The following is a 12,498-nucleotide window of genomic DNA, read 5'->3' on the forward strand; positions in this document are numbered from 1 at the left end:
CTTAATACTGCAATTGTCACTGAGCAGAACCAACAAATCTGTTTCCAGGATTGTTAGACACACAGGCAATGCTAACCCCAAAATGTGACGCATGTCAATAGCCTAGAAAAACACCCATCTGTGAAGAACGCCTCACATTTGAAATAATTTGGACAGTGGTCCTTGTTTTTCTTTTGCTTCGATGGGGAAAGAGGTTTTTCCTTTGGGTCTTCCGGTCTGACCCTTTCACTGCTTGCCATAAACTCATAGGCTCTTTACCAAGAAGTGAATGGACAGCCAGCGCCTACCAATTGGTAAAAAGCAAAGTAGACAAATGCTCTTTTTTGCATAGGAGCACATGCTGGAAATTATGGTGCAACAGGTCTCCATTGTGGAAACATGAAAAGAGCATGAATGCAATTATCTTCGACAAATTTGCCTGGCACATCAATTGGCTTCAGAAAGAACACCAATTTTGCTTGTACAGATCATCAGTCATAATGCCCTATGTGGCAAATCACCATTGCATGAGATCACAAACCAAATCAGATCTTGCTACAGGACAGTCCTCAATGCCAACTAGATAAAGGCCATGATTTACACAGTGTACCCACAAAGCCCATCATAGAAATCTGTCCAGCCTTTTCTGAATGTTTTCAAATGAATCTTTGCCCATGTAGTCCATTTGGCCTGCCTCCCACTTCTTCCGCTCATCTTCGGTCCTCGGTTCCTCCTCTTTGATGTGAATGGACAGCTCCGAAGCGGAATGGGCGAGTTCAACCTAGTGAAAGACAATAAAATCAGGAATTAAATACAGCTCTGCACTGATCATATCCTGTAAAGAACCTGGTCTGCGAATTTGTATGGCAAATGGCAGCAAGGATATCCAAAGTGGGGCCAGGGTGTTTGGGCAGAAGACCAGGTCTGTGCGACAACAGATGCAATACCAGCTAGGATTTACGCAAAATGGCTTCCAATCAGAATAATGCCATCTATGAGCAGTCTTCAAGAATGTGTGCAACTATATAAAAGACAGAAATCAGTATTAATTATGCAGGTGAGTTTTAAATTGCTCTACTAAAGTATAGTGCATCCTGAGAAATGGTGCATTCCAAAATGCATCACGATTCGATGGGGGAGTTTGTAGCCTCAGAGTGCGAATCATTGATAATATATGCTTCTGGAATGAAGGTAGATAATAAAACGTTTACTTTGGCATCATTAGTCTTTCTCTGTCTGATGACATCATCCAACACAGGATATCCGAGTTTTTGCTATTGTGCAATGGCGCACATTTGTGCAAAACGTTGCCCAATACGTGATCAATATGACCCTAACTTTGTTAGTTTTTGCCCATAGGTTATACTTCTTGTAACGGTGCGGATTTGTGCACAGCAACACTTTTTTAGGCTAAGGGGCAAATATTTTACATTATTTTACATAACTGCTTGCTAGTGGGATTTCGCTCTTTTGATACATTACAGAATAGAAGGTGGTGGCAGGGTGCGGTCACTGATGAATTCTATAGGATTTCCTGCATTTTGCCAAAATAGACATCGCTTGTGCAAGGCAAAGCAAGTGAGCTCAGTAGATATCACGATAAAGGGAGTCAGGAAGCCCACTGATCTGATGTTTGCTTTTTCCTCTCACTCCTATAGAGCTCTGCTCACAGACGAGCTCCCTTTCCTACAGACCTTTCTTTTCCTCCATCATCTACACCACCCACCTTAGACCCCTAACAAATTTCATGAAGTGGCAACAAACCCATTCTCAATTGTTCGACAACAATTCCCATTTATTTATGCTTTTTCTAAAGTATGTACTGCAACATCATGCCTTCGGGTGGTCTCTAGTGTTTTAGCTGGATGCCACTTGAGTACCTTGTTTGAAAAGGGAAAAACAAATCTTGAATACTGCCCTTTCTAGATAAAAGACCATTCCATTTGTGCCATTGAGTACCGTCAGGCCTGCCCCAGTTCCTGTGGACATCTTCAGAAACCTGTAAGTCATTGTTTAAATCAAACTCTCTTTTCAAAATAAATGAGTGCAGACTCACTCCTATTCAGATTGATAAACATATCACTCTCTTCAATCCCATTAAGACTCTGGTGGCTACTCCTGCACCAAACTTTAGATAACTGAAACTTCACTATCATCCCCAAAAATATGATTAATGAAATGACAATTTCAGCAGCATTAAGTGCAGTGACAACCCATAATTAAATGTGGGGACGGTAGCCCCCGCTTCTTTTACAAAACATGAATTGCCTGAGAGTCTGAGCAAAGGTCTGCCTGATAGACATGGTCGGGTGAGGCTGTCAGGCACAGTATATGTGCTGAATGTGCAGGCATCTGGCCACCTGATCCAAACTTTGCTGGGCTGAAGATTTCACAGTTCTGAGGGCGGGGACTCTTCACTCAGGCAAATTACCTTGAGGTCCTCCTCTCATGATGACCAGGAGCCTCATCATAGACTCTGACCTAGACTCTTCAGTTTTAAGCCCTGAAGTGCACAGGGCAATATGATACGCATTGTCACAGAGTGGCGTGGGATCAGCAACTCTCACTGTCCAAATCCCACTTTGTGAAAAGGTAGGGAAGGTCCTCCATCATTGATGGACCCATGACAAGGTCAGCCAATAATAGAGGGTGGCAGGAACTTCCAGAAGTCCTGTCCTTCCCCAAAACCTCCAGGGAGGGCTTCTGCTTGTCATTCTCATCACACGATGTCACCAACGCAGCAGATGGTGAACTGCAATTCTCCTATTACCATGACCAGAGAATCTGAATTTCATTAAAGACACAGAGGCTAACATTATGCATTACTCCTTTAATGCAACTTCGAGCAGCCATTTTAAAGTAACCATCACAAAGCAAAGCTCGAGACAGTTCATATGTCACGATGGCATCAGGAACACACAGATCTGCCTCTTTTAAATGCAATGAGAAAAAGGTAAAGTTCTTCCAAAAGATAACAAAATTCCAAGATATAGGAACATGATGGCAAAGGCTTCTCCATCAGGCAGTGAAGAATTCCAAGTAGTAAGAAGGTGTGATGTTGAGACTTGCTTGAACTGAATCTTGATGAGGAGCCAATCAAGTTGAATTATCTCAAAAAGGATAAAATATTAAGGATTGTACTTAATGCCCTATGTAAAGCGGGGAAGAGAATTGGTGATAATAAATAGTGCATTAAAAAGAAAAATACAATGAAAAACTGAGTTATGTTCTTAACAAAACATTAACTTAATTTAAAATTCTAAGATCAAAACAAATGCAATAATTTAATAAGATGTTAAAATCCACTCCCGGGAGGGAAGGTTCGGATAATGTTAGCCTCAGTGTCTTTAATGAAATCCAGATTCTCTGGTTATGGTAATAGGAGAATCGCAATTTCATTACAAGACCGGCAGCTACCATTATGCATGTTGGTAGTCTAGTAAAACTACGTCAGACATGTGTTCGAGAGGTTTGCAGTAATGTTTTGCAAAGGTATAGGAACTGGACCAGTCCGCTGCTTTAAGAATGTCATCTAACTTACCTCCTTTCCAAAAAGATTGGCTAGCCATAACACATGTTAAAGAATGTGCTTGAAATCTTTGGAGATAAATGCCCGCCAATTGCATTGCCAGTTTAACCCATCTAGCTATGGAAGAAGAAGAGACAGGTTTGAAGGGTTTAACAAAGGAAATAAGAAGCTGGTTTACACCAGCAGTGCGATGTTTGTTCATCCTTGAATCATACTCCTTCATACAATCTACCACGCACAATTTTTTGCAAGCATCGAATCTTGGGTAAAAGATCATATCAGACTTTGTTTTTGCTATCTTGATAATTTCAAATCTGACGCCCAAGGCGTCATATGATCAGTTAGATATTTCCAAGGCTTTAACACCCGAAACCCTATGGCAGGATATTAGACAAAGGAGAGAAGCTAGTTTAATGGAGAGTTTTTTATTATATAGGAGGTTATTATTGGGCCAGTTACAAAATCGGTCAAGTAATAATTTTACATCCCTCAGAGTTTCATATTTAGGTTCAGGAGGTCTTTTAAGCCTGATGCTTTTCATTATTCTGCATATTATTGGATTCTTGCCATAGTTCTACTATTTAAAGGGGAGTGACCAACAGAACTGGCTAATCTATGACAGCTAATAGACCTATAGGAAATACCTCTTTTAGATTGTTCAACAAGAAAGAAAGAAAATTAGCTGCATGTCGTTGTATCTATAGTGTGTACAAGGGGCCCATGATTCTTGGAGAAGAGAGGAAGCCTGCGCCGAAAGTACAGAGATTTCATTGGCTCTGTTGACACATTTATAGGCAAGAAGGTTCAAAGTCCCGTTCTGAAGAAGGGGAGGTTCCAAACCATCTATGTCTCTTAGGAGGCCTGATGAAGCAGGAAGAAAGGGTACTTCGTAAGGTAATTTCAAGGTTGTTGGAAACCAAGCTTGGGACAGCCAAAAGTGTGTTCTTAGAACCATTGAGGATTGTTCCATCCTCAACTTCTGCAGGACACGCTGCATCACTGCAAAGGGAGGAAAAGCATAACCCCGAATTTCTTTCTAAGGTTAAAGAAAGGCGTTCACTGCCGAAGTACCCAAGTCTGGCATCCGCTGAAATATCTGGGAAGTTGGAACGTGAGTCTGCTCACAAAAAGGTCTACTTCTAAGGGACCCCAAGGTAATCTAGACTTTTGAACATGTTTGGGTTTAGTTTCCAGTCGGTGTGATCTACGTGGAACCTTGAATTCCAATCCGCACAAACTTTGTTTTGACCTGGAAGGTATTCTGCTCTTAACAACATTTTGTGTTCCAGCAGAATATCCATAGTTTTGTGGCTAAGTTGGAGGGATCCGGTGACCTGGTTCCCCCTAGACGATTTATGTAGGCAACGGCTGACATATTGTCCATCTCAGTAGCGGTCAGCAGTAGGTGTTTCTGTAGGGCGGTGACGTGGGCAGGAGGAGGGGCAGGGTGGGGGGAAATAATGTATGGATTACGGAGTTTTACAGGTAAGTAAACATTTAAATAAATAAAACGAATTTTGTTGCGCACACTGCTTCACCAAATGTGATGCACTGCGCGCAACGAAATTCGCGCGTAGGCCTCCCTTAGTATTTGAGGTGCTTAGTCCTCCTTCAGTTCGTGAGGTGTGTAAACCTCCCAATAGATTAGAGGTGCTTGGGCCTCCCAGTGTGCTCTCTAGTTCCAAATTGTTGCGTTTTCTTAATCTTTTACCCCCACATGTATTAACTTAATCAATGTACCCTCCGTGGAGAGCAGTGGGGTTACTAGGTTCGAGAAGGGGTATTTTACCTGCAACAATTTTACTTACAGTTTCCCACATACAACATTGCCTCTCCTTTTGGATACATTTCTTAATGAGCTCCTCATTGGTATTAGTAGTGGGAGCCTGGGTCTGAGAATCATCAGATTCAGCATCAGACATGATAAAAAATAGACAAAGAACCACTAGTTAGGTTAAACCAAGGATCAAAGTCACAAGGCCCAAGTAATAGAAGGTTTGGTTAAAAAAGGGATAGAAAAAATGTATATCTCTGCACTAACAGATGTCTTTCTTTTTTTTTGTGAAAATGTGTCCTTTAAGATGACGTCAATGTAAATGGTTTAAAGGAACAAGAGAAAATGTGTGCTGATAATCGTGTCAACCGCCAGGAAACATTGAACGAGGTGCGAGAAAACATCTGTTGAAGAAAAAGGGGGGGTTGCTAAGCAACATCACAAAGCATAATTATGGAGCAGCACAAGTAGGGTGTTAAGAATGCTTGTCAAGGGTCTGTCCTCTAATGCGGGAGAGCCCTAGGTGTAACTGCGTCATTTTTTTTTCCTTTTTTACGTATACAAGTAGTGCTTAGCGTTAAGGTGAGAGAAGCTCAGTAGCCGAAAGAAACGGGCGATGCCACAAACAATGGAAGCACGATGGGAGCACGACACGGCCTGCACTCCGTAAATTGGAGATAGAAGACTGTCCAAGAGAGGCCGAAGTGCAGATGAAGTCCTCGTCATGCTTCAACATCCTTCGCCTGCTACGCAAGATCTTCCAGTGGATCCCCACCAAAACCAGGAAGACGGTCACCCAGGCCCTCGTCACCAGCCATCTGGACTACGGCAACTCCCTCTACGCCGGAACCACAGCCAAACTCCAGAACAGGCTCCAGCGCATCCAGAACACCTCAGCACGACTCATCATGGACATCCCCCGACGCAGCCACATCACCGGACACCTGAGAGACCTGCACTGGCTCCCCATCAGCAAGAGAGTCACGTTCCAACTCCTCACCCATGCACACAAAGCTCTCCACAACCAAGGACCCAGATACCTCAACGACCGCCTGACCTTCTACACCCTCGCCGTCGTTCCCCGCATCCGAAGAGCCTCAACGGGAGGAAGATCCTTCTCCTACCTGGCTGCCAAGACATGGAACTCCCTCCCCATCCACCTCCGCCTGACCCAAGACCACCTCTCCTTCAGGAAGCAACTCAAGACCTGGCTGTTCGATCAGTAGAGGACCCCCCCCCCCAAGCGCCTTGAGACCCTCCGGGTGAGTAGCGCGCTATACAAATGTCTGATTGATTGATTGATTGAAGAGTGCAATGGGGTAGGAGAGTGGTGTATCTCCTCCGAAAGGAAGGAATGCTTAGCAGAGCCAAGCGGGAGACGAGACAAGTCGGGTGAAGGGTGAGAAATTGCTGTTAAAGGGTTGGCAGAAAACAACAAAGGCGGCAAGCACAATTGGCATAATCAGAAATTAATGGCATATAAATCAGAAGTTAATCAATGATAAACATAGTAAAAAGGACAAGATTAGCATAAGAGCAATCATAAAACAGAAAATAATTAGAGATCAAGATAAACACAGTACAAATGACAAGAACAATGGCAAATCATAAGAGCGATCATAAAATAGAAAAGAATTACAGATCAAAGATAAACACAGTAGAAATGAGAGGAGCAATGGCAAAACACAACTTATCTGCTTGAAGCCGCATTTAAAAAAGGTAGATCTGTGTGTTCATGTTGCCATCATGGCATATGAACATTCTAGAGCTTTGCTTTGTGATGGTTACTTTAAACTGGCTGCTTGAAGTTGCATTAAAGGAATAATGCATAATGGTAGCCTCCGGTCTTGTAATGAAATCCTTATGTTGGAATGTATGAATATAGGTATACGTCCATGTGTGTGCTATGAAAGTGGTGTGCGTGTGCCTGTGAATGGTGGGTGTTGTGTGTGCATTTAAGAATGGATGGGTGTGAGGAAGTTTGCTTGTGGATGAGTGTGAATGTGTTTATCCTTTTGAGTAAGGCAGTGTGCAGGTGTGTGCCCACCTCGCCCCTATTGCACTTTACTCTAAGGATTGTGTTTGGGCATGCCTTTCTGCACAAAACAATCATTCCTGAAACACAGGCACCATTGCACCAGAAGCAAGAGTGCCTGCACTGGTGCTAGCCAGCCTGAAGCGCGGCTGCGCAATATGAGAGCATAAGTGGTAGGGATGGCACATTTCTGCTCTCTCCCTTTCACACAATGCCTTTCTTCATTGCGTTCCATGAATCGTTAGTAAATCTGGGCCTAAATTTCCAACAGCACAAAATCTTCCATTCTGACATATTTCTGTTGCCACAAATGCAATTTAAAATCCTAATATCCCACAAACTCCAATTTTCTGAATCATTACAAGCAACAAAAATCGTGAATGCGTTTTTGTTTATTTAAGTCACATTTGATTGCGCAAAAACTTCTGCGAACTGAACCGCTACTTTCTAAACTCTGTGGGGCAGATTTATGTTGGTAATGCATTACGTTTGTGTCACGCAACTGCGGCGTAAACGTGGCGCATCCCTATGACCCATTTACAACGTGACGCATCTAGGCAGATGCGTCACACTGTAAAGCCCTGCGCCACTTGTGGGCGTTCCGGCGCAGGGTGGGCGCTCCGGGGCAGGTGCGCCTCGCAAAAGTGGCTGAGTGAAATCGATAAGATTTCACTCAGTCACTTTCAGGCCAATGCTGCGTCAGAACCCTGCGCCTGCTTGAAGCAGGCGTAGGTCTTGACGCAGCATTGTAAAGATGGGGCACCCCCGAGCCTTGCTGGAGCTGCGTCGCGCTGATGAACTGTCTAAAGGCTACATTTGAGTGGATGACTAACAATCACCTCAAGTGTAACTCGGGGAAGACAGAAATAATATCTTTTGGACCCCAAAATCTGTTCTCCCCCACACAATGGTGGCCCGAGGATGCAGAAGCTCCTCCTAATACTATTGTTTCTGAGCGAAATCTTGGGATTAAATTCGACGACCAACTTTCATTCAAACCGCAAGCGGTGGGTGTAGTTGGCTCATGTTTTCAGATCATCAAATCACTGAGGAAGTTTTTTGATCTTCTTTCTCTGGCAGCCAGAAAGACTGTTGCACTAGCCCTTATAACATCTAGACTGGACTACTGCAACAGTCTTTATGCAGGCACCAATAAAGCAGTGCTGCACAGGCTGCAGATGGTCCAGCATGCTGCTGCTCGCCTGGTACTCCGCTGGCCAAGAAGGTCATCTGCCACGGCGGCGCTCAAGATCTTACACTGGCTGCCCATTCACAAGCGCGTTTTATTCAAGATTCCTGTTATCACCTTCAGAGCCTTTCAGTCTCAAGGCCCTAGATATCTTCTGAAGGGCTTTAAACGCTATGCGCCAGCACGCTGCTTGAGGTCCGCCAATCAAAATCTTTTGGTGATCCCCAGATTTAGATTGGCCACCAAAGGGGGGAAATCTCTTTTTGTGCTAGGATCAAGAGCTTGGAATAAATTGCCAGCTCAGCTTCGGCGTATAGTCAAGGAGAGTGATTTTAGGAAATCTCTGAAGACATGGATCTTCTCACTCTCCGATGCGGCCTGCAGAGCATTAGTGTAAAGCTTGTATTGCGTGAAACTGCCTTCTGTCCACCAACCTATTCCAGCGGGGTTGGGTGCTGAGCGCCAAGATGCTCCTTGGAGCGACAGTAGCGCTATATAAATGTGTGCTTACATTACATTACATTACATTACATGTGCACAAACTACACGATCAATGAAAAGCACACAACTTTACAACAAGACACATTTCATGAGTGTGTGTTAGAACCCATCAATTGATTAAAAAGCCCAGCAGGGTTAAGTCATTGAGTGCTAATTGATTTCATTCGAAAATTAAAAAGTAATTAGAGGAGCGGTCTCACATATGTTCCACTTCACTGACAAGCAACATATATTATTTGGCAAACAATGATGCAACACAAATGGTTGCAAATACCAGGTTTAAGGTGGCGTCCAGAGGGCCAGGTTGCTGTACAGTTGGCTGCTCGCTTTGCTCATACAGATGGTATTCAGCACAATCTTGCTCAGGCTGTTGAAATGCAATGCATTAGTTTTGTGCCCGAATTTAAAGAACTTTCAGACCATGAACACCTAAAAATAAACTGAATTCCAATATCCCTTGAAAAATTAAAAAAATAACATCCAACTATGGTGCTTGGCAAGCCACGATTGGGGTTAGAAGGCAAATGCTTTGTTAAATGAAATTGCAATACACCTATGTCCTCCGAACATGTTGAAGACAATGACAGACAAGTTAACATGGCATGAATGAATGAATGAGGGGTATTTGTATAGCGTAAACAGCTACTTAGAAATTGAGTGTCCCAGCACTACCAACAAGGAGAAATAGAGAGGTGTGAGTCAGATAGGTATTATAGACTAAACAGACAGGTTTTTAGAGTTGTGCAGAAGGCAGATTCAGTTTCTGTGCTTCTGAGCTGAAATAAGAGGTGGCTTCAGATTTTGGCAATGCATACTAAAAAAAGAGTTCCAACCGTGTCTAGTTTTTTTAAAGTGGGGGATTGCTTTGAGGTAGGTCTTACTGGAGCACAGATTTCTGCTAGGCTGGTACTCAGTGATTCTATAGTTCAGATAACTGGGGCTGGTGTTATTCAGGGCCCTGTGTACTAGAGTGAGTGCTTTAAAGATTATAATTTTATTGACAGGGAGCCAGTGTAGTTTGGTGAGGTGTGGGTACCTTTTCACAAATTGAAAAGGAGGCATTCTGTGGTGCTTTGGACCACCTGTAGTCGCTGGATTAAATATGCAGGTAAACCTAGGTGCAAGGCGTTTGTATAGTCCAGCCGAGACAGGATCAAAGCTCACACTATGGTTTTGTGGGCTTGCCATGGAAGAAGGTGAATGAATTTCCTGAGAGCCTTGAGGATCCACATACAGTTTCTAACAACTGAGTGGATCTCGATCTTAAAAGATAGGTTGTTATTGAAAGTGACTCCCAGGTTTCTAGCTGCCAAGGTGGGGTTGGTGGAGGGAGGTCCATCTTTGGGCTAGGTGCCATCCTAATCCAGATTAGGGTTAGGCCCGAACAATATGATTTCTTTTTTATCCGGGTTGCATTGTAGTTGGCTTTCTTTGAGCCAATCTAATACTGCTCTCATGCAATTTGAGAAGGCTACTTTGTTGGATTCTGAGTTGCCCTCAAAGGAAAAGACCAGCTGGGTCTCTACCAGTGTGGCCAATGGAGACATGTTTACATTAAACAATATTCGGCTAAGTGCGGAGCCTTTGGGTACCCCACACTTGTTTGGTCATGGAGAGTTGAGGTTTCATCCAGACCTTTTGCTCTCACACAGAGGGGAATGAGGTCAGCCAATCAAGCACCGCTCCCCTGACACCACAATTAGGCAGGCATTGTAAAAGGATGTTATGGGGGACAGTGTTGACCACTCATCTAACAAAATGAGTGAGGCATTGTATCTACAGTCTAGGGATTTTTTGTGACTCCATACCATTTTAGTCGCCTTCCACTACTAACCTGCATGTATGTTTGTACTAAGACCCACATTATGAGCTCTCTTCATATTACTGACTTTGGTTATCAGCCTAAATTCGTGCTGCAAGTAATGTGGTAATACCCCATGCAGTACTACTGCACAAGATATTACTGTGGATAATACAGGGAAAAATACCATGGTGGTATTGTCCTCACAGACAGACCTGCAATTTGGGGATGTCACCTGAAATTGCTGCAATAATGCAAGTTTTATTGTATTATTCCCTAATCCATAGTGGTCTCACGGCAATTACTCAAAATCTTTCTACATTACTAAACTGGTAGTTTTGCTAAATTTGTGAAGTGTGGTTGCAGCTCAATTCACAGTTAAGCTTTATGTTTACATACAATAGTAATCTCTATGATCTCTATGATGAGAATAATGTTACCGACCACACTACCAACAATTAAGAATATTTACACAATCAATTCTAAGCAGTTGGGAGTGAGCTCCCATTCATATATTAACGTTCCAATATAAAGGAATCCTACTATTATATTACAAATAAAGAAAAATACAATTCTAAGGAATCAGATTTAAAACTTAACTTTACATGACGTTTACTCTTTCATAAAGTACCAAAACGGATATTTGTTTATTTTCTCTATCACTGGCCATTTACTTAGTAAAGAAACATTACATTATATGCAAAAGGTACCAGTGTAAAACTTTCATATTCCAAAGTTGCCAACAATATTAGGATTTCTTCCACTGGACATGAGCTATTTTTCCAAATTAAGAGGCTGCTTGTCGCCCTTTATTCCTATTACCTTCCAATTTCCATCTCGATAAATTTACCCCTTGGTGATCACTCAAGAAAAGGGCTTTGCCTCGCACTGCAAGGTATGGGGAAGCATTTTGAATTATGTTGCATTCATCTAATATTTTTTGTTCAACTCACAGCAATAAAAACGACTAAATCTGTCATTAATTACCAATTTTGGATTTACTTGTTTATACATTCATCAACGTTTTAGTTTTTTGGAAGTGAATTTATGTACAGAGTTCATAAAACTCTAATTGTACCTATTTACTAAATTATTTATTAACATAGATGTTTCAACACATCAAGGCATGTGTTTTACTTTTTAAAATGTAGCCTGAAGCTGTGTGCAGTTGCAGCCCACCACCCCTATGTGCTAGGACTTTTCAGCCATCCTTTAACTGCCATCTGCCTTCTCCAATTCTATGGTCTAAATATCTTCTTTGTGTCGGGGTATCCACTTATCTATTGCTATCAATCTACTCAAATGTAATCTATTAAAATATGATGACAATCAAAGCAAAACTTAGATACTTTGGGCCCGATTATGAGTCTAGCGGTGGGTGGGCACGGCAGCGGCGGTCTCCTGACCATCCTATTACAATTAGGGCTCCCTGGCAGTGTTGGAGTGGTCAGGAGGCATCAATATGCTTGGCAGGACTCTCTGGAACCCAACCATCCAGATATACAAATATTTGTTAACCCTGATTTCTCAAAACCTACTGAATGGGTTTACACCAATCTGGACCAAGATCTAGGTTTCTGACAAATTGGTTGTAATTTCGTCCAGCAGTATTCACGGTATCGTGTTTAAAAAAAAGTCTATGGAAAAGGCATGGGAATTTTGTGTTTTGGAACCCCCTTTGTTCTCGGTC

General features: G+C 42.6%; 1 protein-coding gene across 1 annotated transcript in view; it reads right to left on the bottom strand.

The window, feature by feature from the left end:
- Window positions 1-454: 454 nt before the first annotated feature.
- Window positions 455-12,498, bottom strand: part of GYG2 (glycogenin 2) — a 251,993-nt gene continuing 239,949 nt past the window's right edge. The window contains exons 11-12 of the mRNA XM_078657607.1: window positions 9,282-9,374; window positions 455-760 (exon numbers count right to left, since the gene is read on the bottom strand). Coding sequence (XP_078513733.1) covers window positions 602-760; window positions 9,282-9,374 — 252 coding nt within the window. The 3' untranslated portion in view covers window positions 455-601. The remainder of the gene's footprint in view (window positions 761-9,281; window positions 9,375-12,498) is intronic.

The sequence above is a fragment of the Lissotriton helveticus genome, chromosome 8, assembly GCF_964261635.1.
Source record: "Lissotriton helveticus chromosome 8, aLisHel1.1, whole genome shotgun sequence".
Lineage (NCBI taxonomy): Eukaryota > Metazoa > Chordata > Amphibia > Caudata > Salamandridae > Lissotriton > Lissotriton helveticus.